Source organism: Dipodomys merriami, unplaced genomic scaffold, assembly GCF_024711535.1.
Source record: "Dipodomys merriami isolate MVZ:Mamm:240054 unplaced genomic scaffold, mDipMer1.0.p SCAF_176, whole genome shotgun sequence".
Lineage (NCBI taxonomy): Eukaryota > Metazoa > Chordata > Mammalia > Rodentia > Heteromyidae > Dipodomys > Dipodomys merriami.
In genome coordinates this window covers 2442769-2465916 of record NW_027203115.1, presented here as the reverse complement: position 1 = coordinate 2465916, position 23148 = coordinate 2442769, and the positions used below count along the sequence as shown (strand labels likewise).

General features: G+C 41.9%; 1 protein-coding gene across 5 annotated transcripts in view; it reads left to right on the top strand.

The window, feature by feature from the left end:
- Positions 1-23148, top strand: part of Wdr59 (WD repeat domain 59) — an 80784-nt gene that overhangs the window by 8277 nt on the left and 49359 nt on the right. For all 5 annotated transcript variants that reach the window (XR_011372721.1, XR_011372720.1, XR_011372719.1 and 2 more), the window contains 8 exons: positions 4758-4843; positions 5347-5427; positions 8963-9000; positions 12717-12805; positions 13042-13158; positions 15932-16009; positions 18409-18565; positions 20595-20674. Coding sequence is in view for 1 of the 5 variants with exons in the window: in XM_070026299.1 (XP_069882400.1) it covers positions 4758-4843; positions 5347-5427; positions 8963-9000; positions 12717-12805; positions 13042-13158; positions 15932-16009; positions 18409-18565; positions 20595-20674 (726 nt within the window). In the remaining 4 variants the exon portion in view is untranslated. The remainder of the gene's footprint in view (positions 1-4757; positions 4844-5346; positions 5428-8962; positions 9001-12716; positions 12806-13041; positions 13159-15931; positions 16010-18408; positions 18566-20594; positions 20675-23148) is intronic.

Below are 23148 nucleotides of genomic sequence, written 5' to 3'. Positions count from 1 at the left end.
GTGTGCTGGACTGCTCTTGTCAGGACTGACAGTCTGAGCTAGCAGAGCATTTTGAGCAAAGGAAGAAGAGTCACCTTGTCAGCTTGAGAAGGAAGAAAAACTCTTCCCAGTCATTCCAAAACAGACTGTGACTTAACCTGTGAATGTCTGAAGTTGAACAGATTTTCAGGACTATTCTGAAAGAGATGGGAGAGTCAATCTACTGCTTTTTCATTCTTGGCCTCTTCCCTGAGTGCTGGAATGCTCTGTTGGCTTAGACCTCTGGGCCCTTTAGCTCCCTTTTCCCCCTCAGCCCCTGTCCAGGGTTTCTCAGCCTTGACATTATCGACATGTTTGGCCAGATAACTGGTACGCCCTTCCTATGCAATATAACAACCTACTGGGTTCCTATCAGAATGTCATTTTTTTATGACTAAAAATATTTCATATATATATACATACATACGTGTATATATATGCTATAATTCATAAGTTCAATATCTGTATTGTGAATAGAGCTGATCTGAACACGTGTATGGCTAGATATATACCTAGTGGTAGAATTGCAGAGTCTATGGTAATTCTATAGCTTAACTTTTTTTTTCTTTTTTCTTTTTTTTTTTTGTGCCAGTACTGGGGCTTGAACTCAAGGCCTAAGCACTGTCCCTGGGCTTCTTTTGATCAAAGCTAGCACTCTACCACTTGAAACACAATGCCACTTCTGGCTTTTTCTGTTTTTGTGGTACTGAGGAATTGAACCCAGGGCTTCACACATGCTAGACAAGCACTCCACTACTAAGCCACATTCCCAGCCCCTGGCTTAACTTTTTGAGTGAACGAGCAAATTGTTTTCCACAATTTTGTCTTGTCTTTTCTTTCTTTCTTCCTCCCTCCCTCCCTCCCTCCCTCCTTTCCCCCTCTCTCTCCCTTCCTTCCTTCCTTCCTTCCTTCCTTCCTTCCTTCCTTCCTTCCTTCCTTCCTTCCTCTCTCTTTCTTTCTTTCTTTCTTTCTTTCTTTCTTTCTTTCTTTCTTTCTTTCTTTCTTTCTTTCTTTCTTTCTTTCTCTGCTTCTGGGGCTTGAACTCTGGGCTTGTGAACTATCCTGAGCTTCCTTTACTCAAGCTGAGCACTCTACCACTTGAGCCTCAGTGTAACTTCTGGCTTTTTTGAGTAGTTTATTGGAGATAAAAGATGAGGACTGGGGCTGGGAAGGTGGCCCAGTGGTACAGCTCTTGCCTTGCAAGTACATGAGGCCCTCGATTCGATTCCTCAGCACCACATAAGCAGAAAAAGCTGGAAGTGGGGCTAAGGCTCAAGTGGTAGAGCGCTAGTCTACAGCTGAAGAGCTGAGGGACAGAGCCCAGGCCCAGAGTTCAGGCCCCATGACTGACAAAAAAAAAAAAAAAAAAGATGAGGACTTATCTGCCCAGGTTGGCTTTGAACTGCAACCCTCAGATCTCAGCCTCCTGGGTAGCTAGGATTACAAGGGTGAGCCCCCAGTGCTCAGCCAATTTTATATTTTTATCAGCAATGCATAAAGGTTCCAGTTTCTTTTTACATTCTCAGTATTTGCTGTTTATTGTGTGTATGTTTATAAATTTAAATGATAAATAATTGGTATGCTGTGGTACCTTGTTTTGGATTTGGTTTACATATCTTTTATGATTAATACTGTTGAGCTTCTTTTCCTGTGTCTGTTGGCTATTTCTATGTTCTTTTTTCTTTTTCTTTTCTTTTTGGCCGACCAGCTCCTCTTCTGGATTTCTGGTGGTTAATTGGACTTAAGAGTCTCATGGATGTTACTGACAGGGCTGGTTTGGAACCATGATCCTCAGATCTCAGTCTTTCGATTAGTTAGGATTAAAAGTGTGCCACAGGGCCCAGCTCTGTGTGCTCTTTTGGTGAATCTTGGCCTTTTTATTTTTGGTGATGTAGGGGATCAAACCTAGGGCCTAGGTTTGATACCCTACCACTGAGCTACACCTTTAGCTCAATAATTCTTTTATATATTCTGTATACTAGACCATCTTCAACTCTTTTTTTTTTTGGTCGGTCATGGGGCTTGAACTCTGGGCCTGGGCGCTGACCCTCAGCTCTTCAGCTCAATGCTAGAGCTCTACTACTTGAGCCACAGCACCACTTCTGGTTTTCTGAGTCGTTTATTGGAGATAAGAGTCTCACAGTCTTTCCTGCCCAGGCTGGCTTTGATCTGTGATCCTCAGTTCTCAGCCTCCTGAGTAGCTAGGATTACAGGCCACACCTGGTTATTTGTTCACTTTCTTGAGATTATTGTTTAATTTATAAAAGCTTTAGTTTTGAGGAAGTTCAATTTTTCTGAGTTTTTTCCCCCCTTATGTTCTTGGTTGGAAGGCAGCCTTTTTGTAGGAAAAAGAGCTTTGGAGTTAGGTAAGCTTGAGGAGTTAGGTAAGTTTGAGATCAAATTCTAGTTGAACACTCAATAATGCTCTTTCATCGTGAACAAATCACTCAACATTTTGAACTTTCATTGCTTCATCTGTAATGTGAATGATGCCATGCACTATTCAGAGTGATGGGAAAGGGCCAAAGGTCAGATTGCTTAGGTATCTCACACTGCCACTAGCAGTGTGGACTGCCCCTACTGACCCTGTGGAAATGGTAGGTAATGTTATAAGAAGATAAGGAACTTTTTTTGTTTTATTCTGTTCCTATAGGAAGCTATTCTCAATCTTAACCTTTTCAAGAACTTCATCTGTTTAGACTTGGAAACTAGTATTTTAGAATAAAAAACTTAGAACCTTATAGATCAAGCTATCTCTGAGCTAAAACAAAAATAAAGCTAGTGTGTGTGTGTGTGTGTATACATATGGATTCAAAAATGACTAAACATCATGTTATTGTTGTCAGTTTTTGGTTTTGTTTTGTTTATTGGTTATAGGGTTTGACCTCAGGGATTAAAGGTAGCACTCTACGACTGAGCCACATCTCTACTTTCAGTTTTCTGGTGTTTAATTGGAGATAAGAGTCTCGTGGACTTTCCTGCCCAGGGTGGCTTTGAACTATGATCCTCAGAAGACTCCTATGTAGCTAGGATTATAATCATGAGCCAGGCTGTTGTCAGCTAATTAGTAATTTTTATATACTTTTCAGTGTTTCTTAAACATGATATTTAGGGATATCTAGCTGTTTTTTTTTTTTTTTTGGTCCGATCATGGGGCCTGAACTCTGGGCCTGGGCGCTGTCCCTCAGCTCTTCAGCTCAAGGCTAGTGCTCTACCACTTCCGGCTTTTTTCTTTTTGCTTATGTGGTGCTGAGGAATCGAACCCAGGGCCTCATGCATGCAAGGCAAGCGCTCTACCACTGAGCCACTTTCCCAGCCCGTTTAGCTGTTTTTTTTTAAAGTAAAATGTGATTTAATGAAGTCTTTATTTTTTTCTTCCTTTTTCCTGTAATAGTTTTTTTTTTTTGTGTATGTATGTTTCATTTTTCCTTTTCTTTTTCTCTTTCAGCCCTTTGATACAGTCTGGTGAGGTAATTCACACCTTTAATCCTAGCTACTTGGGAAATTGAGATTGAGAGAATCACGATTTGAGAGAATCACTATTCAAGGCCAGCCTGGGCAAAAAGTTTGTGAGGCCCTATCTCAATAAAACAACAGCAACAACAAAAATCTGGGTGTAATGGCATGCATCTGTCATCCCAGCTATGCAGAAAAAATAAATAGGGTGTTTGCAATTCAGGCTAACCTGGGCAAAAAGCGAGAATCTTCTTGAAAAATAACCAGAGTAAAAAGGGCTAGGGCTATGGTTCAAGTGGTAGAGTACTTGACTGACAAGCATAAGGTCTTGAGTTCAAACCCCAATACTGACAAAAGGAAGGAAGAAAGAAAAATTTGATACAGGCATATTTAAAGGACTCTTGTATAATTTTGCCTTCTTGGACACTTTTTGGTGCTCTTTCTTTTCCTTCCTTCCTTCCTTCCTTCCTTCCTTCCTTCCTTCCTTCCTTCCTTCCTTCCTTCCTTCCTTCCTTCCTTTCTTTCTTTCTTTCTTTCTTTCTTTCTTTCTTTCGTTGTGGGGCTTGAATTCTGGGCCTGGGCTCTGTCCCTCAGCTCTTCAGCTCAAGGCTAGTGCTCTACCACTTGACCACAGCACCACTTCCAGTTTTTGAGTGGTTTATTGGAGATAAGACTCTCATGCCTGGGTTGGCTTTGAACTGTGATCCTCAGAACTCAGCCTCCTGAGTAACTAGGATTACAGATGTGAGCCAGTGGCCCCAGGCTAATATAATCATAAATTATTTATTTATTTATTTGGTCATGGGGCTTGAACTGTGGGCCTGGGCGCTGTCCCTCAGCTCCTCAGCTCAGTTTTTTTTTTGTTTCTTGTGTATATGTATTTTAAAAATGTTGGTGGGTAGACTTTAGGCATTGGATTCTGGGAAGGGTAAGCCGAAAACATTCAGTGTGACAGCAGGAGAATTGAGGGGTGATCTCCAGAGAGGGGATGAGATTACTGTAATGGTCAGGGACATCTGGAGCTGTAGGTCAGCTGTGACTGTTCAAGATGGATTCCTTATAAGATAACCCTGCTGTTTCATTTGAAACTTATAACCCTGAACACTGGGCTAAAGCCATTTTGATTATAAGATTTCAAATGACTATTTAAAGAGTTCAGCATGTAGGATCTCTGCCATACACAGTGGCTTCCCCTCCTTTGCTGTAAGCAATTGAGGATAAGAGCATACATTCCAGTGTGCGTGCTATGTTATCACTACCTTCTCCCTCTGGTTTCTTTTCAGAGTAACCAACGTGTTGACCTTTATAAGTGGAAAGATGGCAGTGGAGAAGTCGGCACAACCTTACAGGGCCATACTCGGGTAATCAGGTAGGCATCAGCCTTCCACAGCTCCTCAACCTGTGTCGCTTTGTCCCAGTCATTTGTTAAGATGAACGTTCCACCCTCTTTGCAAGGCTTGATCCTCTCTGTGTTGCCCTGGCTCTGAGTGGCCAATGGTCCTTAATGTTTTCCAAGGTAATCCAGGGTTCCTGTGCTTGGCTCTGATTTAGTAAATGATTACTTTGTGTATTTTTCTTTTCTTTTGACTGTTTTTGTCTGTTGGAGTGGGAAAGGGAGGAAGGGAGACTGCATGCATTAAGTTGAAATGTTTCATTTCTATCTCGGGAGCAGGTGATAGTGTCCATGGCAACCAAAGGAGGACCTGAAAACTTTCTGAATTCAGTTTACTCTTGTTTAATACCAAGGAACTTTGGAATTCCCCATCCTGAACCATGTCATGTTTAAGTCAGTAGAGACTAGATTTGCTAATGCTTTGGAGCCAGACATGAAGTTGTTTTTCTTATCTTTATTCTGTATTTCTTCTGTCCCAGCGACTTGGACTGGGCGGTGTTTGAGCCTGATCTCCTAGTCACCAGCTCAGTGGACACCTACATCTACATTTGGGATATCAAGTAAGAGCAATGGAAAGCTACAGCCACTTTGTGGCATGATTTGGGACCTTTGTTTTAGATAGTAAGTATCTTATTTGGTTTCCTCAAGGTGTAGATCCTGAGACAAGGGTTTGAATACAAATATATTATGTTCTCAAGAGGTGCTGGTAGGGGAGATGACAGGCAAATCAGGAGGGCTAAAAAGGGACATGGTTCTTCTCAGTTTCCAGAACCCCATCTTCCTGGGGAGCACCGGTGTTGGTGCAAAACACCCTCCTCGAAGGAAATGGACTCATAGCCTGACTCATGTAATTATAATCCCTCTGTACATCACCTCTATAATAACAATAAACTAGTAACACTCAGAGGTGTCTCACTCCAGGCCAGGGCTGTAGTTATTGATGGCTACTGCCCCTAGCTCATCAGACCCATCAGAGTTCTGTAAAGCAGGCTCCAAGACCAGGGAGATCTCACTGGCAAAGTAATACAGGTGCTGGCATTTGGAAGATGAGCTAGAGTTTAGTGATGTGCTAAATGACAGTGATAGATTTTGATGAGGCACAGACACACATCTATAGCAGGCAGGGCTGAGATACCTGCTTGGCTCTTTATGGCTCTTTGTGAGGCTTTGGTTCCCAGCTGTCAAAGGGGTGCTAATGGCTGCCTCACAGGGCTGCTCCGCATGGACTAACAAGTAAAGAACTCCTGATCCCAGCTGGGCCTGGCAGCATTTCCTTTGCCATATGGTTAGAGCCGTCTGCTCTGAGGGGCATCTGTATAGTCTCTTAGACCAGATCTCTTCCCTCGCCACATCACTCTTCTTCCCTCCTATCAGTGATTTCATCTGGAAAGCTGGGACAGGGCAGAAGACAATTCAGGTATGGAGATGGAACAGACAAGCCAGACCAGCAAAGGGGTTTTTAAGGAGTTAGGGGTGTGTGGCTGACTTGACCAGGAGTTAGGACAGGTCAGCAGTAAGGCCCATTGGTCAGGTCTGTCCCCAGAGAAGTCTGGAACCCAGGTGAAATGGAAGAGGAAACTCTTAAGTTATCAGGCAGTTATGACTGTATTAAAGATCATCCTTCATTTACATGAAATGAGTATTTTATCATGTAAGGCACTGAACTGACATTCTTTCTCAGGCTAAGGCAGAGCCATGGAATTGCCTTGCCTACCTAGGGTGAATGGTAGAACTTTTCTCTCAAAAAATCTTCTTTTGTATTTAGAGTGGTTCTTTTTTAAAATTGTAGTGAAAAACACAAGCCATAAAAGTTACTATCAATCATCTTTTCTTCTTCTTTTTTTTTTGCTTATGTGGTTGAGGAATCGAACCCAGGGCCTCATGCATGCAAGGCAAGCGCTCTACCACTGAGCCACCTTCCCAGGCCTCTTTTTTTCTTTCTTTCTTTTATTTTTTTTGTCAGTCCTGGGGTTTGAACCTTGGGCCTGAGCACTGTCCCTGCGCTCTTCAGCTCAAGGCTAGTGCTCTACCAGTTGAGCCACACTGCCATTTCTGGTTTTTCTGGTGGTTTATTGGAGATAAGATCTCATGGACTTTGCTGAGGCTGGCTTCGAACTGTGATCCTCAGATCTGAACCCCATGAGTAGCTAGGATTACAGATGTGAGCCACCGGAGCCCAGCTCTTTTTTTTTTTCTTAAAAGGACCAATTCTGTCTCATAATCTAGTTTCCTTTTAGAAAGTCTTCATCTTGAGAAACTGAAACTCTAAAGCCATTCAATACTTCATTTCTTTCTTCCCCATCTCTGACAATCATCATTCTGTTTTCTGTTTTAGTGACTTTGGCCACAGTAACTGTCTCATATAGGTAGAACCATACAATATTTATTTATATTTTTTTATTTTTTATTTTATTTTATTTTTATTTTTTATTTTTTGTGTCCGGTCATGGGTCCTGAACGTCTGGACATGGGTGCTGAACTCTGGGCCTGAGCGCTGTCCCTCAGCTCTTCAGCTCAAGGCTAGCACTCTACCACTTGAGCCACAGCGCCACTTCCAGTTTTCTAGTGGTTTTTTGGAGATAAGAGTCTCACGGACTTTCCTGCCAGGGCTGGCTTTGAACCTTGATCCTTAGATCTCAGCCTCCTGAGTAGCTAGGATTACAGGCATGAGTCACCAGCGCCCAGCTGTGGTATATTCTTAAAATGAAGTACTATTCATTTTTTTAAAAAGGAAAGAAATTGGGGCTGGGAAGGTGGCTCAGTGGTAGAGTGTTTGCCTTGCATGCCTGAGGCCCTGGGTTCGATTCCTCAGCACCACATAAGCAAAAAGAAAAAAGCCGGAAGTGGCGCTGTGGCTCAAGTGGTAGAGCGCTAGCCTTGAGCTGAAGAGCTGAGGGACAGCGCCCAGGCCCAGAGTTCAGGCCTCACAACTGGACCCAAAAAAAAAAGGAAAGAAATTCTGACATACTTGACAACGTGGAAGAACTTTTAAGGACATTCTTCTAAATGAAATTGGTCATGAGCCGGGTGCTGGTGGCTCATGCCTATAATCCTAGCTACTCAGGAGGCTGAGATCTAAGGATCAAGGTTCAAAGCCAGCCCGGGCAGGAAAGTCCGTGAGACTCTTATCTCCAATAAACCACTAGAAAACCGGAAGTGGCACAGTGGCGCTATGGCTCAAGCAGTAGAGCACTCGCCTTGAGCCAAGCCCAGAGTTCAAGCCCCATGACCAAATAAATAACTAAATACATAATATATATATATATATATATATATATATATATACACACACACACCACATTTTATTTACTTTCATTTATTGCTTCTGCTGCTTGGCCGTTGGGAATATTTAGAGTAGTTTTCTTCTTTCTTTCTGATTTTTTTAGTGCTGAGGATTGAACTTGGACCTTATCCATGATATCACTCTACCACTGTACTTTTACCTCAGTTCCCAGAGTAGTACTTTAATCTACTTTTGAAATACCATTAGAAATGTTCTTGCAGCTATACTTTTATGACCCACCCTGCTCAATTGTGAAATCTGTGGGGATTTATTTAGCTGTATGATCTGAAATTCAGATGTGGCTTCAATTAAAATGATTAAGAAAGTTCATCTACCTTGAGAAAAACATGTCTCTCTGTATACTTTTCGCGTGCGTGCGTGCGTGCGTGCGTGCGTGCGTGCGTGCGTGCGTGCGTGCGTGCGTGCGTGCGTGCGTGTGTGTGTGTGTGTGTGTGTGTGTGTCCTGGGGGTTGAATGCTGGGCCTTGGTGCTATCCCTAATCTGCTTTCAAAGCTAGCGCTCTCCTACTTCCGGCTTTTTTGGTGGTTAATAGGAGTGAAGAGTGTCTCACAGACTTTTCTGTCTAGGCTGGCTTTGAACCTCACTCCCCAGATCTCAGCCTCTTGAGTAGTTAGGATTATATGCATAAGCCACCAGCACCAGGCTATATTTCTTTTTAAGTCCTTCAAAGCAGATACAACTCTTAAATTCCCATTGAGAGGAAAGTAAAGGAATGTGTGCAAAGGGTAAAAAGCACCAGGGGGCTGATAGCATATGAATTGGACATGTGACCTCCAATTTTTATATTTCAGGGATACCAGGAAACCTACTGTTGCATTATCTGCTGTTGGTAAGTGTTCATCTCTGCTTGTCTTCATTTTACTCCTTTCTGTTCTATTCCATTCAGTTCCATTCCTTCTCACACTCTGACCACTTATAACTGGAGGTGGGATAGAAGGTCCTGCATTGTAAAGTGCTTGCATCAGGTTAACTCTGACTCTACCCTGAGGTTATAACTTGCCTTCTGTGCTTCAATCAGCTTCAGACATCATAATCATCATAGAGCCAATCTCTTTCCATCTTTCCCCTGACCCATTTCCCTCTCCTATTTGAAGTAAAACCTGGGTATTATGCCATTTCTTCAATATTTTGAAGTAAAACCTGGGTATTATACCATTTCTTCAATAAATGTTTGTGTATTTTTTTTTTTAATTTTTTTTATTGTAGAGATACTATACAGAGGGTTACAGTTACATGAGTGAGGTAATGAGTACACTTCCACTTCCTCTTGAACATTGTTACCCCCTCCATTGTTTTCCCCCTACCATCCCCTCCCTCCCTCCCTTCCCCAAGGTTCTTTTTTTTTTTTTTTTTTTTTGATCGTGATTAAGTGATTACTTAATTTCCGGAAATTCACAGTATTGTGGAATAATGATGCTCATTTAAAGTCACAAGTTCATTCTAACTTTCCTGGAGCAAATTGTCTATCACAGTCTGTAATATATAACGGTGCTCATATGTTATATACCATATATGTGATCAGCAGCATGGGGATATTTAGTAGTGGTTCAACCAGATGAGTGGGAGTTCTTTGTTTCTTAAGTCCTGTTAGTTTTGTCATATCACCTAACATTTTGGATTCATCATCCACTTATCAGGGAGACCATGTACTGTTTGTCTCTTCGTTCTTGGCTTACCTCGCTCAACATGATTCCTTCTAGCTCCATCCATTTCCCTGCAAATGCCATTATTTTGTCATGTTTGTGTATTTTTACAAAAGAAGAAGCCTTTTACAAAAGAAAACCATAATAGTATTAATATATCTAGTTAATAATGGTTTTTCAATATTGTGAAATAGCTAAGAAATAGATTTCCCCAATAGTCTGTTTCTGTGTCTATCTCTGTCTCTTTTCTTTTCTTTTTGCTAGTCCTAGGGCTTGAACTCAGGGCCTGGGTGCTGTACCTGAGCCTCTTTGTGCTCAAAGGCTAGTGCACTACCACTTGAACCACAGTGCCACTTCCAGCTTTTTTGAGTAGTTTATTGGAGATAAGTGTCTCACAGGGACTTTTCTGCCAAGCTGGCTTCAAACTATGATTCTCAGATCTCACTCTCCTGAGAGGTAGGATTATAGGCATGAGCCACTGATATCTGATTCTGTCTGTCTGTCTCTCTTTCTTTCTTTTCTTTTTTTTTTTTTTTTTTGTCTGTCATGGGGCTTGAACTCTGGGCCTGAGCACTGGCTCTCAGCTCTTCAGCTCAAGGCAACCACTCTACCACTTGAGCTACAGCGCCACTTCCAGTTTTCTGGTGGTTTATTGGAGATAGGAGTCTCACCGTCTTTCCTGCCTGGGCTGGCTTTGAACCTCGATCCTCAGATCTCAACCTCCTGAGTAGCTAGGATTACAGGAGTGAGCTACCATGCACAGCCTGTCTCTCTGTTTTATTTTCATTTTTTGTGACGGTGAGGATCAAACTCAGGACTTCATGAATACTAAGCACAGGGTCTACTACTGAGCTATATCCCTAGCCCATTTCTCTCTCTCTAAATTGATGCTTATACATCAATTGATGTTTCTAACTTAGATTGGTTTTAGAGAAACCTTCAAAAAGAAGACAATTATCTTTTTTTAGCCCACCTGTTCTGATAGCTTTTTTTGTGTGTTATGGGTCCTGCTTTAAAAAAAAAAATAGAAAAAAGGTATAAAAAAAGGTATAGTCAGTATCTTTTCTTTTTGCCCCTCAGTGAGATTTCTTAGGGTGCCAGAACTACCCTGGGAGAAAACAGTTCACATGAGAGGCTTGTTAACCTTTATACACCACTTAATCTAACATTCCCTGAGAGCTGCACCTTGGATACTGTCTGTTTCCCAGAGTCTAAGGTCTCACCTGACAGTGAGCACGTTGTTTATGCCTCTGGGGAGAGAGTCAGTAGGAGCATATCTGTATGTGCTTCAGAGTGTTCTCTGGGTCAGGGCTCTTTCAGCCTGGGGCCTGTATGTGACCCTGCTGTTACAATCCTAGTAGGACAGGTTGGACTGCTTGGAACTCTATGTAATTGTCCAAAAGAGGTGGAGCAAGCTCTTCATACTGTTTCTCCTCTAGCGGAGGAGAAAAGAAACTGAGTCTCCTAAGTAATACATAACCTGGATTTATCCTCAGTGATATGCTTTTATTCTTAGATGACTTAAGATGATCTATGTCTCAAGACTAAATATGACAACTGGAGCATGACTCAGTAGGGTGCCAGCCTAGCAAGTTTGAGGCCCTGAGTTCAAACACTAGTGCTGAAAAAAAAAGTAAATAAACAAATGCCAAGTGTGGGGTGGAAAGACAGATGTGGCTTGAATCACAGGAACTAAAATACAGTTAGAGGAATGGTTTTAGTGTTTCACAAACACCTTAGAATGATTAGTTTATAATATATATTTTATAAAGAACTCAAAGGGCATTTTGGACATTCCTATTATAAAGAAATGATAAATGATTAAGCAGATGGAAATGTTGATTACCAAGAATTTAATCACTATGCATGAATTGCATTTTTATACTGTACCCCATAAATATGTACAGTTTAAAGAAAGTAATTTTTTTTTTTTTTAGTTGGTCATGGGGCTTGAACTCTGGGCTTGGAAGCTATTCCTCAGCTCTTCAGCTCAAGACGAACATTCTGCCACTTGAGCCACAGCACCACTTCTGGTTTTCTGGTGGTTAATTGGAGATAAGGAGTTTCACAGATTTTGCTGCCCAGGCTGGCTTTGAACCTCAATCCTGAGACCTCCTGTGTAGCTAGGATTACAGGCATGAACCACCAGTGCCTGGCAGAAAGTACTTGTTAAGGTGGTGCACACCTGAAATCCCAGCACTGAGTAGGAAGTATGTGAGGCCAGCCTGGGATATAGAGCAAGTTTAAGGCCAGTGTGGACTATACAGAAGACCCTGCCTCAAATAAGCAAACAAACAGACATTGGTGGGGGTAGGGTTTGGATAAAAGGGTGGATGATGAGGGAAGAAAGGAAAAGGAAAACTAAGATAAATGAAAGCCATTAACAAACTCAAAACTTTCTTTTGGGCAAAGGACAAGTTCTGGGCCTGAGTTTTCTGTTAGATTTGGAGGCCTTGGTCTCTCACACATCTTAGATGAGGTTGCTCCCGAAGCCTTGCATCTGCACCAGCCACAGCAAAAGGTGGCAAAGTTGTAGCAGTAACAGAAATCAGCAGTTTGGGGTTGGTTTAATTGGACTTATTTCTTACGAGCCAGCTGAACATGGCACTGTATTCCAGTTTCTCCATGTCTCAGCCCTTTCCTCCTCCTGTCTTAGGTAGCTCTGTGCCTTTCTGGATTGGCACTGAGGAAAAAGGACTTGGAGTTTACATTGTCTGACACTGCAAACAGTGGAGCCCATTGAGCCAGTGGCCACATCAAACTGTAGTGGTAGATAGAGGTGGTGCAGTCATAGAAGACTGGAAGGTTCTAGAGCTCATGATCCAACTGCTGTGGAGGTGCTTCCCTCTGCTTCTGAAAGCACTGAAGGAAGCAGCTTTCTTCCCTTGGTTTTTCTTTGTAGCTGGTGCTTCCCAGGTCAAATGGAATAAAAAAAATGCCAATTGCCTTGCCACCAGCCATGATGGTGATGTTCGGATATGGGATAAGCGGGTGAGTGAACATCCCCCCCCCCCCCAGTGTAATTCATTTTTGTCCTTCCTAGAGGATATTAATTAGTCCTCCATTGTTGGTGGTCTGTTTGGCTTAGACAGAACAGTACTTGTAAAAGGTAGAAATAGTACCTGACAGTATTTTTGTATCCCCTCACCACCCATCAGACTATTCTGTGATGGGCCCTCAGTCAAGTTGTTTTGAAACTGACCAACTCAGGGCCAAATCTCTTGCAGAAACCCAGCACAGCAGTGGAATATTTAGCAGCCCATCTCTCCAAAATCCATGGGCTGGACTGGCATCCAGATAGTGAGCACATTCTTGCTACTTCCAGTCAAGACAACTCTGTCAAGGTGAGTGGCACCTGTTGGGGCAGTTAGAGGAGCTGTTTTGGGTGGGATGGGGGGGGTTGTTTAGCACATGGGAGGGAAAGCTACAGAGAGCTAACATCCTCTGTTTCGTGGGAGCATGCACCTCATGGGGAGCTGAGTGAATAAAGTAAAACTGAGCAAGCTTTTTATTGACCAGCACAAGTGATGCTATGGCAGCTAACTTGTTTAAGTTTCCTTCCCTCTGTGACAGGAAGTCCGTGACAAAAGCATTTAGGAAGGAAAAGAAGTTTACTTGCAAGAAAGTCCGATAGACACATTGAGACTGAGTAGAAAAGAAAACCACCAAATTGCTTCGGTTACCAAGTTTTCTTTAGTCAGCTTATAATGGAAAAACAGCAGTTTTCTCATACGATTATCATATCTGCTAAAGTTAGGACCTCTTACACATTAGCATTGCAAAAGTTAGGGATAGAGTTGTTTTGCTAGGTATACTTTAACATCCCAGAAATGCTCAGGGTTTGATGTGTTTTGATGACCGTGTTGTTTTTGGTTTATCTCACAGTACAGTGTGTCTTGTTTCTTTGTCCTCTCTGATTGTGGCATATTCTGTTACCCTTGATCAGACTGGGAGCAGGGCAGGGCCACCTCTGTTCCACAGTTCCTCCTGTGTCCCATAAAGACAGGGACTTCACTGTAGAAGTTGGCTTAGCAGGTTTATAACAGAGCCTTAAATTAATATTTAATGCTTTATTGTATTCATATATATATATATTATACAACATTTGTTGTTTAATATAACTAGAGTCATGCATAAGACTTAAAAGGTTCTGTTTTGGGCTGGGAATATGGCTAACTGGTAGAGTGCTTGCCTTGCATGCATGAAGCAATAGGTTCAATTCCTCAGTAGCACATAAACAGAAAAAACCAGAAGTGGTGCTGTAGCCAAGTGGTAGAGTGCTAGCCTTGAGTAAAAGAAGCTCAGGGACAGTGCCTAGGTCCTGAGTTCAAAGCCTCAGGTGCGGCGGAAGGAAGGAAGGAAGGAAGGAAGGAAGGAAGGAAGGAAGGAAGGAAGGAAGGAAAGAAGGAAGGAAAGAAAGAAGGAAGGAAGGAAGGAAGGAAAGAAGGAAGAAAGGAAGGAAGGAAGGAAGGAAGGAAGGAAGGAAGGAAAAAACTAAAATGATTCAAATAAATTACAACCCCAAGGGGTTTATAAACATCAATACAGAGCCTTTTTTTTTTTTTTTTGGCCAGTCCTGGGGCTTGAACTCAGGGCTTGGGCACTTGCCCTGAGCCTTTCTGTGCTCAAGGCTAGTTCTCTACCACTTGAGCTACAGCACCACTTCCACATTTTTTTTTTTTTTTTTTTTGCCAGTCCTGGCCCTTGAACTCAGGGCCTAGGCATTGTCTCTGAGCTTCTTTTACTCAAGGTTAACACTCTACCACTTGAGCTACAGCTCCATTTCCAGTGTTTTCTGTTTATGTGGTACTCAGGAATTGAACCTAGGCTTCATGCATACTAGGGAAGCACTCAGCCACTAAGCCACATTCCCTGCCCCCAGGTTTTTTGGTTTTGTTTTTGTTTTTTTTTGGGGTCCGGTCGTGGGGCCTGAACTCTGGGCCTGGGCGCTGTCCCTCAGCTCTTCAGCTCAAGGCTAGCACTCTACCACTTGAGCCACAGCGCCACTTCTGGCTTTTTTTCTTTTTGCTTATATGGTGCTGAGGAATCGAACCCAGGGCCTCAGGCATGCAAGGCAAGCACTCTACCAATGAGCCACCTTCCCAGCCCTTGTTTTGTTTTTTTGGGTAGTTTATTGGAGATAAGAGTCTCATGGGCTTGCCTGCCTGGGCTGGCTTTGAACTGTGACCCTCAGATCTCAGTCTCCTGTGTAGCTATGATTACAGGCATGAGCCACTAGCTCCTGGATTGTGTGTGCACGCATGTGCGCGTGCGCCGATACAAAGACTTGAACCCAGGGCCGGTGTGCTATCTCTTAGCTTTTTCACTCAAGGCTGGTGTTGTGCTTGAGCCACAGCTCCACTTACGGCATTTTGCTGGTTAATTGGAGAAGAGTTTTACATTTTCCTGCCCAGTATGGCTTCGAATCTCAATCATCAGATCTCAGCCTCTTGAGTAGTTAGGATTATTGGCGTGAACCACTAATGCCCAGCTTAGTAGTTTTTGTTCTTAATCTTTTACTGTTTGTAATTTACTTTTATGTGTCAGAAGTGGTTTGTTTTTATTTTATTTATTACACTTGAGTTTTGTCTCATATCCCAGTAAGCTTATCTATCAAGTTCAGGAACCAGAAACCATCCAGTCCTGCATTTAAAAAAGAGCTAAATAGCATCTGCTATATGTTTGTTGTAAAGATTAAGTGAGATTAAAACACCTTAAAGTTGTAAGGGTGTGCATGTCTGACTGCAGTAAGTAGGGCATTTCATAGCTTGTCATTACATTACTTGCTTGATGTAAAAATAATGCAAGATCAAAGCCTGATTCACTCACCTTTCAGCTGCAGCAGAAGTTCCCTGGCAGGGAACAGTGATCTGCCCTGATCGGTGGTGCTCGTGAAGTCTAGAAATCTTACTGTAATGTTTATAGACGTGTACAGAATGATTCTTCCTGTCGCACAGTAGCATAGTTATGGAAATGGAGCTACAAAATACACTATTGGAATTTTCTTTGGAGAAACAAAAAGCAATGCATTCAAAGACTATGCCTATTTCAATAGCCAAGTTCTAAAAAAATGGTGTTTATTTCATAAGTTATCTTTTTTATTTTTCCCCCTTGTAGTTCTGGGATTACCGCCAGCCCAGGAAATACCTCAATATTCTCCCTTGCCAGGTGCCTGTCTGGAAGGCCAGATACACGGTGAGTGACATATACTACCTTAGTGTTCCAGACACAAGGGGCAAAAGGGGACTTGTTCTCTCTCATTCTCTCTCTCTCTCTCTCTCTCTCTCTCTCTGTCTCTGTCCCTCTTTCTCTCTCTCTCTCTCTCTCTCATTTATTTATTTATTTTTGGCCAGTACTGGGGTTTGAACCTTGGGCCTCATCCTGGCTTGGCTTGGCTTGTTTATTCATTTGGCTGGCACTCTGTCACCTAGCCATGCCTCCGGCCCAGCTTTTTACTGTTTTTGTTGTTGTTGTTTGGCTTTAGATTGTATCGCCATAAAAAAATCAGCCCTGCCCTGCTTGGGCTGGTTGTGAACTATAATTCTCTGAGCAGCTAGGATTATAGGCATAAGCTGCCAATACTTACCCTCTCTTATTTTCTTTCTTAGTGAGGCACTTTTTCTGTCTTGGTGTGAGGCACAGCAAATATGGTAATGCCTTTTTACTGCTTAAAATTTTACCTGGAGTGCTGGGCAGATCTCTGCATTAGAATTAGTGACTATAGCTGGTATCCCCCAGGGGTAGTACAGCAGGTTAGGATGGTGGAGAAAGTAGAGCGCTGGAAGCTAATGAAGTGTGATGGAAATAACTCTGGCTTCTGACTTAGGAGTGTGGTTTGGAGTTTGGGTCCAGCTCTGCCATTTATAAATGCGTGGCTTAAAATAAGCCACTTGATTTTGAGCAGAAATTTCATCATCTGCATAATACAGAGAGTAATTCCCACTCAGCCTTTCTTTTTTTCATTGTTGTGATAAAGGACACCAATTTTTTTGTTTTGTTTTTGTTTTTGCCAGTCATGGGGCTTGAACTCTGGGCCTGGGGGCTGTCCCTGGGCTTTTCAGATTAAGACTAGCACTCTACTACTTGAGCCACAGTGCTACTTCCAGCTTTCTAATGGTTAATTGGTGATAAGACCCTCACGGATTTTTCTGCTGGCTTTGAACTGTGATCCTCAGATTTCAGCCTCCTGAGTAGCTAGGATTACAGGTGTAAGCCACCAGCACCCAGCCAAAGGACACTGTTTTGAAGTAGACAATTCAGTGGCATTTAGAACATCACAATCTGTTTTCCCTTTTAAATACCATGTATATAAATGTGCTTTGTGGGGCTGGGAAGGTGGCTCAGTGGTAGAGCACTTGCCTTGCATGCATGATGCCCTGGGTTCGATTCCTTAGCACCATATAAGCAGGAAAAAAAAGCCGGAAGTGGCACTGTGGCTCAAGTGGTAGAGTGCTAGCCTTGAGCTGAAGAACTGAGGGACAGCCAGGCCCAGAATTCAGGCCCCACGACCGGACCCCCCCCCAAAAAAAAATGTGCTTTGTAAACCATAAAATTCTGCAGATAGAGAAGGTAGGCTATTATCTACCTTCCAGCCATTTTTCATGGCCACATTGATAGCTGCTAGTCAGAGACAATATATTTCCTCTAATATCAATTTGAGAGCAAGCACAGGGTGAACAAAGCTACCTTTATGCATTGGGCTGTCACACTGGGATGTTATGGAACAAAGAAGATAATTGGGCATTAAGTTGTTTCTGCATCTGGAATCACTTGCCAAGAAATGAAACACTGTTCTTATGAACTGACATATCTGCTAAAAATAATACACTGAAAAGTCCATGAGTGATACTGAAATGGAAGTTGAAGATAAGTAAATATATACTTAAGTGGCTATGGTTTATTCTGTAAATTACAGGACATAGGTATCAAAATAATGGATCCCTTAGCTCCCTGGAAGGTTGGAGATTGCTAAGTCCTGAGGTTACTAGGTTTTCCCTAGTAGTGTGACACTGGGGTGGTGGAAAGGTGATATTTCATGTGGATCATATGCTTCTGGCCTCTCTGCATGGCAGGAATTTAATTGCTGCTCTTGGGAGAAGCTCTTGGGGTTCTCCCAAGAGCACCTAGTAGTGTAGAGTACACTCTACACTACTCTACACCTAGTTGTGTAGAGTAGTGTGACACTGGGATGGTGGAAAGGTGATATTTCATGTGGATCATATGCTTCTGGCCTCTCTGCATTATAATTGCTGCTCTTGGGGTTCCCCCAGTGAGCCTCGTGTGCTCATTCTTCAGAGGGGGCTCATAGAGAGCAGTTAGGATGTGAAATATCAGTAAGAGCCATTGTAGAGCTTATTGTAGAATTGTCAAAGTTCTCCAAGGCTCAGCCTGAGTTTTTTTCACTTGCTGAGGTCTCTTCCCTAAGCTAAGTGAAGGTTAGATGCCATGGTCACCTTATTGTATCAGGGGAGATTTTCCCCAGATGGGGTGAGAGGTCTTTTATCATCTAATCTATTTCAATTAGTAAGAACTACAACTTTGGAAAAACTGATTTGCCTTGGGATAGTCAACTGCTTTCTCCTTTCTTGTCATAGCCATTTAGCAATGGGTTAGTGACTGTAATGGTTCCCCAGCTGCGGAGAGAAAACAGCCTGCTACTCTGGAATGTCTTTGACTTGAACACCCCAGTCCACACCTTTGTGGGGCACGATGATGTGGTGCTGGAGTTCCAGTGGAGAAGGCAGAAGGAAGGTGAGTGGAGAAGAAGGCTACTGTCTGATCTTCTGCGCTGTGGTGGACTGCTGTACCAGCCATGGGGCATATAGTAAGGAGGATGTATAACAAGGCTAGGAGACTGCCTTTAATGAAAGGCATATAAAGACACTATGTCCTTTCCCCACTTCCCTCCTCTGATTTCCTATGTAGTCTTTTTTTAGTAAGAGATCTACTGAAGTGAGATGTTGATAGAGACTTGAGAAAGACTCGAAATCACCACTATCAGAAATTCAGGGCATTTTTCCCTTTCCTTTCTGTTGATGAAGGATGTCCATGGTCGTCATTAGTATGGTACACCACATATTTTCAGCTGTCTTCACAAACACATAATGGTATTTTACTTCTCAAATCTTTTGAGGATGGTTTTGCCGTGTGACTTGCTTCGATGGTGGAACATAAGCAGGATTGAAATGTCAAGGCTTAGTGTGCAGTTACGGACTTTGCCTCTGTCACAGCAAATGTCAAGACTCTGGCTAGAGCTGCTGCCATAAGATCTTGCCATGAGGATGAGGGGTAGAGTAAGCAGGAATTTTTTTTTTTTTTTTTGCTATTCTTGGGGCTTGAACTCAGGGCTTAGGCTCTGACCCTGAGCTTCTCTATGCTCAAGGCTAGTGCTCTACCACTTGAGCAGCAGCACCACTTCTGGCTTTTTCTGATTAGTTTATTGGAGGTAAGAGTTTTATGGACTTTTCCTGCCTAGGCTGACTTCAAACCATGATCCTTAGATCTCAGCCTCCTGAACAGCTTAAGGATTACAGGCGTGAGCCACTGGTACCTCACTAAACCAGGAAATTCTTGCATTAAGCTACTGAGATATTGGGGTTGTTTACTATTGTGGCTTAATCTAGTCAGCCCTCACTAATTCAGGGTCATAGAATAAAGGGAGTTAGAAAGTCCTTGGCCTTAATTTTTCCATCAGTTTACCTTTGTACCCTTACATGTAGTCTTTCTTTTCTTAACATCTTATTGTCATAATCTCTAATGTTTGACAGAGCAAAAGTATATTTCTTGATGTTTTCATATTACAGAAGGAAAACTTGGCAAGTGGAATAATGAAACTTGTCCCAAGTCCCAGAAAAAAATCTCTAGTGACCTGGGATTACAGTATCACCGCTTACCCCACTTGCAGTCATCTCCTATTGCTGTGGTACCCAAACTGGCCTCAAACACACAAATCCTCCTGTGTCAATCTCCTAAGTAACTGGGATTACAGTTGTGGCTGGCACCAGAATATTTCTAACGAGACTAATGATCATCATCATGGCTTTCTTATTCTTAGCTACAAAATCTGTTTTCAAAAACATCAGGCTGCTTTTTTTTTTATTCCACTAATGGTGTAAACGGCCTTTAGCTTTTGACTTGATCTGTTGCACTTTGCCATAGAAAAGAAATTATATTGTGTATCTAGGCAACTGTAATTTTTGTAATAGAAAATTACATAGAATGTGTACAATTTCATAATTATAAGGTGATACTTTATGTAATTCCATAGTAAGGTCAGAAATAGAATAAATGTAAGGATCCCAGAAACTTTCTGACCACAATTATCTACTTCTATCTATCTATCTATCTATCTATCTATCTATCTATCTATCTATCTATCTATCCATCCATCCATCCTTCTATCCATCTATCTATCTATCTATGAAGTACTAGGGATGAAACCCAAGGCCTCATTAACAAGCAGTCTACTACCACTGAGTTATATCCCCATCCCAGGTTTGATTTTGATTTTCACTGTGAGGGTAATATCTCTTAAAGAGGCAGGAAGAAAATCAGGTCGTTGTAGCCAAAGGAAGAAGAAGGTTCAAAATAGGGATTGTTTTATTCATGCTATTATCCTGATGTCTAGACTAGTGCTAACATAAAGGAGATGTTTATTAAATATCTATTGGATATATTACATATGAATGAATGAATGAATGATTGTATTACTATTGTAACATATAACAAAATGAATGTCTATTTCAGAAGAATTTTATGATTGTTATTTGTTGCTTTCTAGGATCTAAAGACTATCAGCTAGTTACATGGTCCAGAGATCAGACTTTGAGAATGTGGCGGGTGGATTACCAGATGCAGAGGGTATGTATTCATTACTATTATGGAAAAATATAAATAAATACATTAGACATTAGACCAAAAATGCAATATTCTGCATTTGTGCAAGTTAGAGGATACAAGATAGATGTTTAATGCATCCTAGCTGCTTGCCACATTGGCTTTGAAGTTTTTTTGTTTTTTGTTTTTTACCAGTTCTAGCCCTTGAACTCAGGGCCTGGGCACTGTCCCTGAGCTTCTTTTTGCTCAAGGCTGGCACTCTACTTTAGTCACAGTGCTACTTCCAGCTTCTGTGGTACTGAGGAATTGAACTCAGAGTTTCATGCATGCTAGGCAAACACTCTACCACTAAGCCACATTCCCAGCCTGGCTTTGAAGTTTTAATGAACCAAAGTGTTCAGCACTTTAAGGCTAAAGAGCCTCCATTTTTTTTCTTAATACAAAATGATGAACAGCCTGTTGGCTTTGTGGATTGCTCTTCTCAAGAACCCTACCCTTATACTGTGCAGTTAATCACAGCTCTTTCATCCATCAATGCATCTCTTCTAAGAAGCTATTTCTAAATTTTCTTCATGTATAATACTTGTTTTTTATTTTTTTTTATTTTTTTTTTTTTTAATTTTTTTTTTATTGTAGAGATACTATACAGAGGGTTACAGTTACATGAGTGAGGTAATGAGTACACTTCCACTTCCTCTTGAACATTGTTACCCCCTCCATTGTTTTCCCCCTACCATCCCCTCCCTCCCTCCCTTCCCCAAGGTTCTTTTTTTTTTTTTTTTTTTTTTTGATCGTGATTAAGTGATTACTTAATTTCCGGAAATTCACAGTATTGTGGAATAATGATGCTCATTTAAAGTCACAAGTTCATTCTAACTTTCCTGGAGCAAATTGTCTATCACAGTCTGTAATATATAACGGTGCTCATATGTTATATACCATATATGTGATCAGCAGCATGGGGATATTTAGTAGTGGTTCAACCAGATGAGTGGGAGTTCTTTGTTTCTTAAGTCCTGTTAGTTTTGTCATATCACCTAACATTTTGGATTCATCATCCACTTATCAGGGAGACCATGTACTGTTTGTCTCTTCGTTCTTGGCTTACCTCGCTCAACATGATTCCTTCTAGCTCCATCCATTTCCCTGCAAATGCCATTATTTTGTCATTTCTAATGGCTGCATAATATTCCATTGTGTATAGATACCACAATTTTTGGATCCATTCATCTGTGGTGGGGCATCTAGGTTGTTTCCATATCCTAGCTATTGCGAACAGTGCTGCAATAAACATGGAGGTGCACGTGTCCTTGTATATTGGTTCCTGTTGTTCAGGGTAGATGCCTAGAAGTGGTATGACTGGGTCGTAAGGGAGGTCAATCTTTAGCTTTCTAAGGACCCTCCAGACTGCTTTCCAAAGTGGTTGTATGAGTGTACATTCCCACCAGCAGTGTAATAGCGTTCCTCGTTCTCCACATCCCCTCCAGCATTTGTCGTTGGCTGATTTGTGGATGTGGGACATTCTGACTGGGGTAAGGTGGTATCTCAGGGTTGTCTTTATTTGCATTTCCTTCACCACCAGGGATGATGAACATTTCCTCATGTGTTTCTTTGCCATTTTTATTTCTTCATTTGAGAAGTCCCTCTTTAGTTCCCTTGCCCATTTAGTAATTGGTGTGTTGGGTTTGGGAGGGATTAGTTTCTTGAGTTCCCTGTATATACAGGATGTTAACCCCTTGTCTGATATATTGCTGGTAAATATTTTTTCCCAATTAGTTGGTTGTCTTTCTAGCTTGGTTGCGATAGCTTTATCTGTGCAGAAGCTTTTTATTTTAAGGTAGTCCCATTTGTCGAGTCTCTCTCCAATTTGTTGTGACCCTGGGACTCTGTTCAGGAAGTTCCTTCCTGTGCCTATTAGTTCAAGTGTCTCTCCTACTCTGTCCTGCAGTAGTTTCAGAGATTCAGGTTTAATGTTAAGGTCTTTAATCCATTTTGAGTTGATGTTGGTGCATGGTGATAGGCTGGGGTCCACTTTTAGTTTTCTGCATGTGGCTGCCCAGTTTTCCCAGCACCAGCGGTTGAAGAGGCTGTGTTTCTTCCATTGTATGTCTTTGGCTCCTTTGTCGAATATCAGCTGGCTGTAGGCCTGTGGATTTATTTCTGGATCTTCTATTCTGTTCCATTGGTCTTCGGGTCTGTTTTTGTGCCAGTACCATGCTGTCTTTGTTATTATAGCTCTGTAGTAGAGTTTGAAGTTCGGCATGGATAGCCCTCCCATATTGTCTTTATCCCCTAGAATTGTTTTGGCTATTCTAGGTCTTTTGTTGTTCCATATGAATTTTTGGACTGTTTTCTGTATTTCAGTGATGTACGTCATTGGGATTTTAATAGGAATTGCGTTGAATTTGTATATTAGTTTTGGAAGTATTACCATCTTTACTATATTAAGTCGGCCTATCCAGGAGCATGGGAGGTCTTTCCATTTCCTAGTGTCTTCT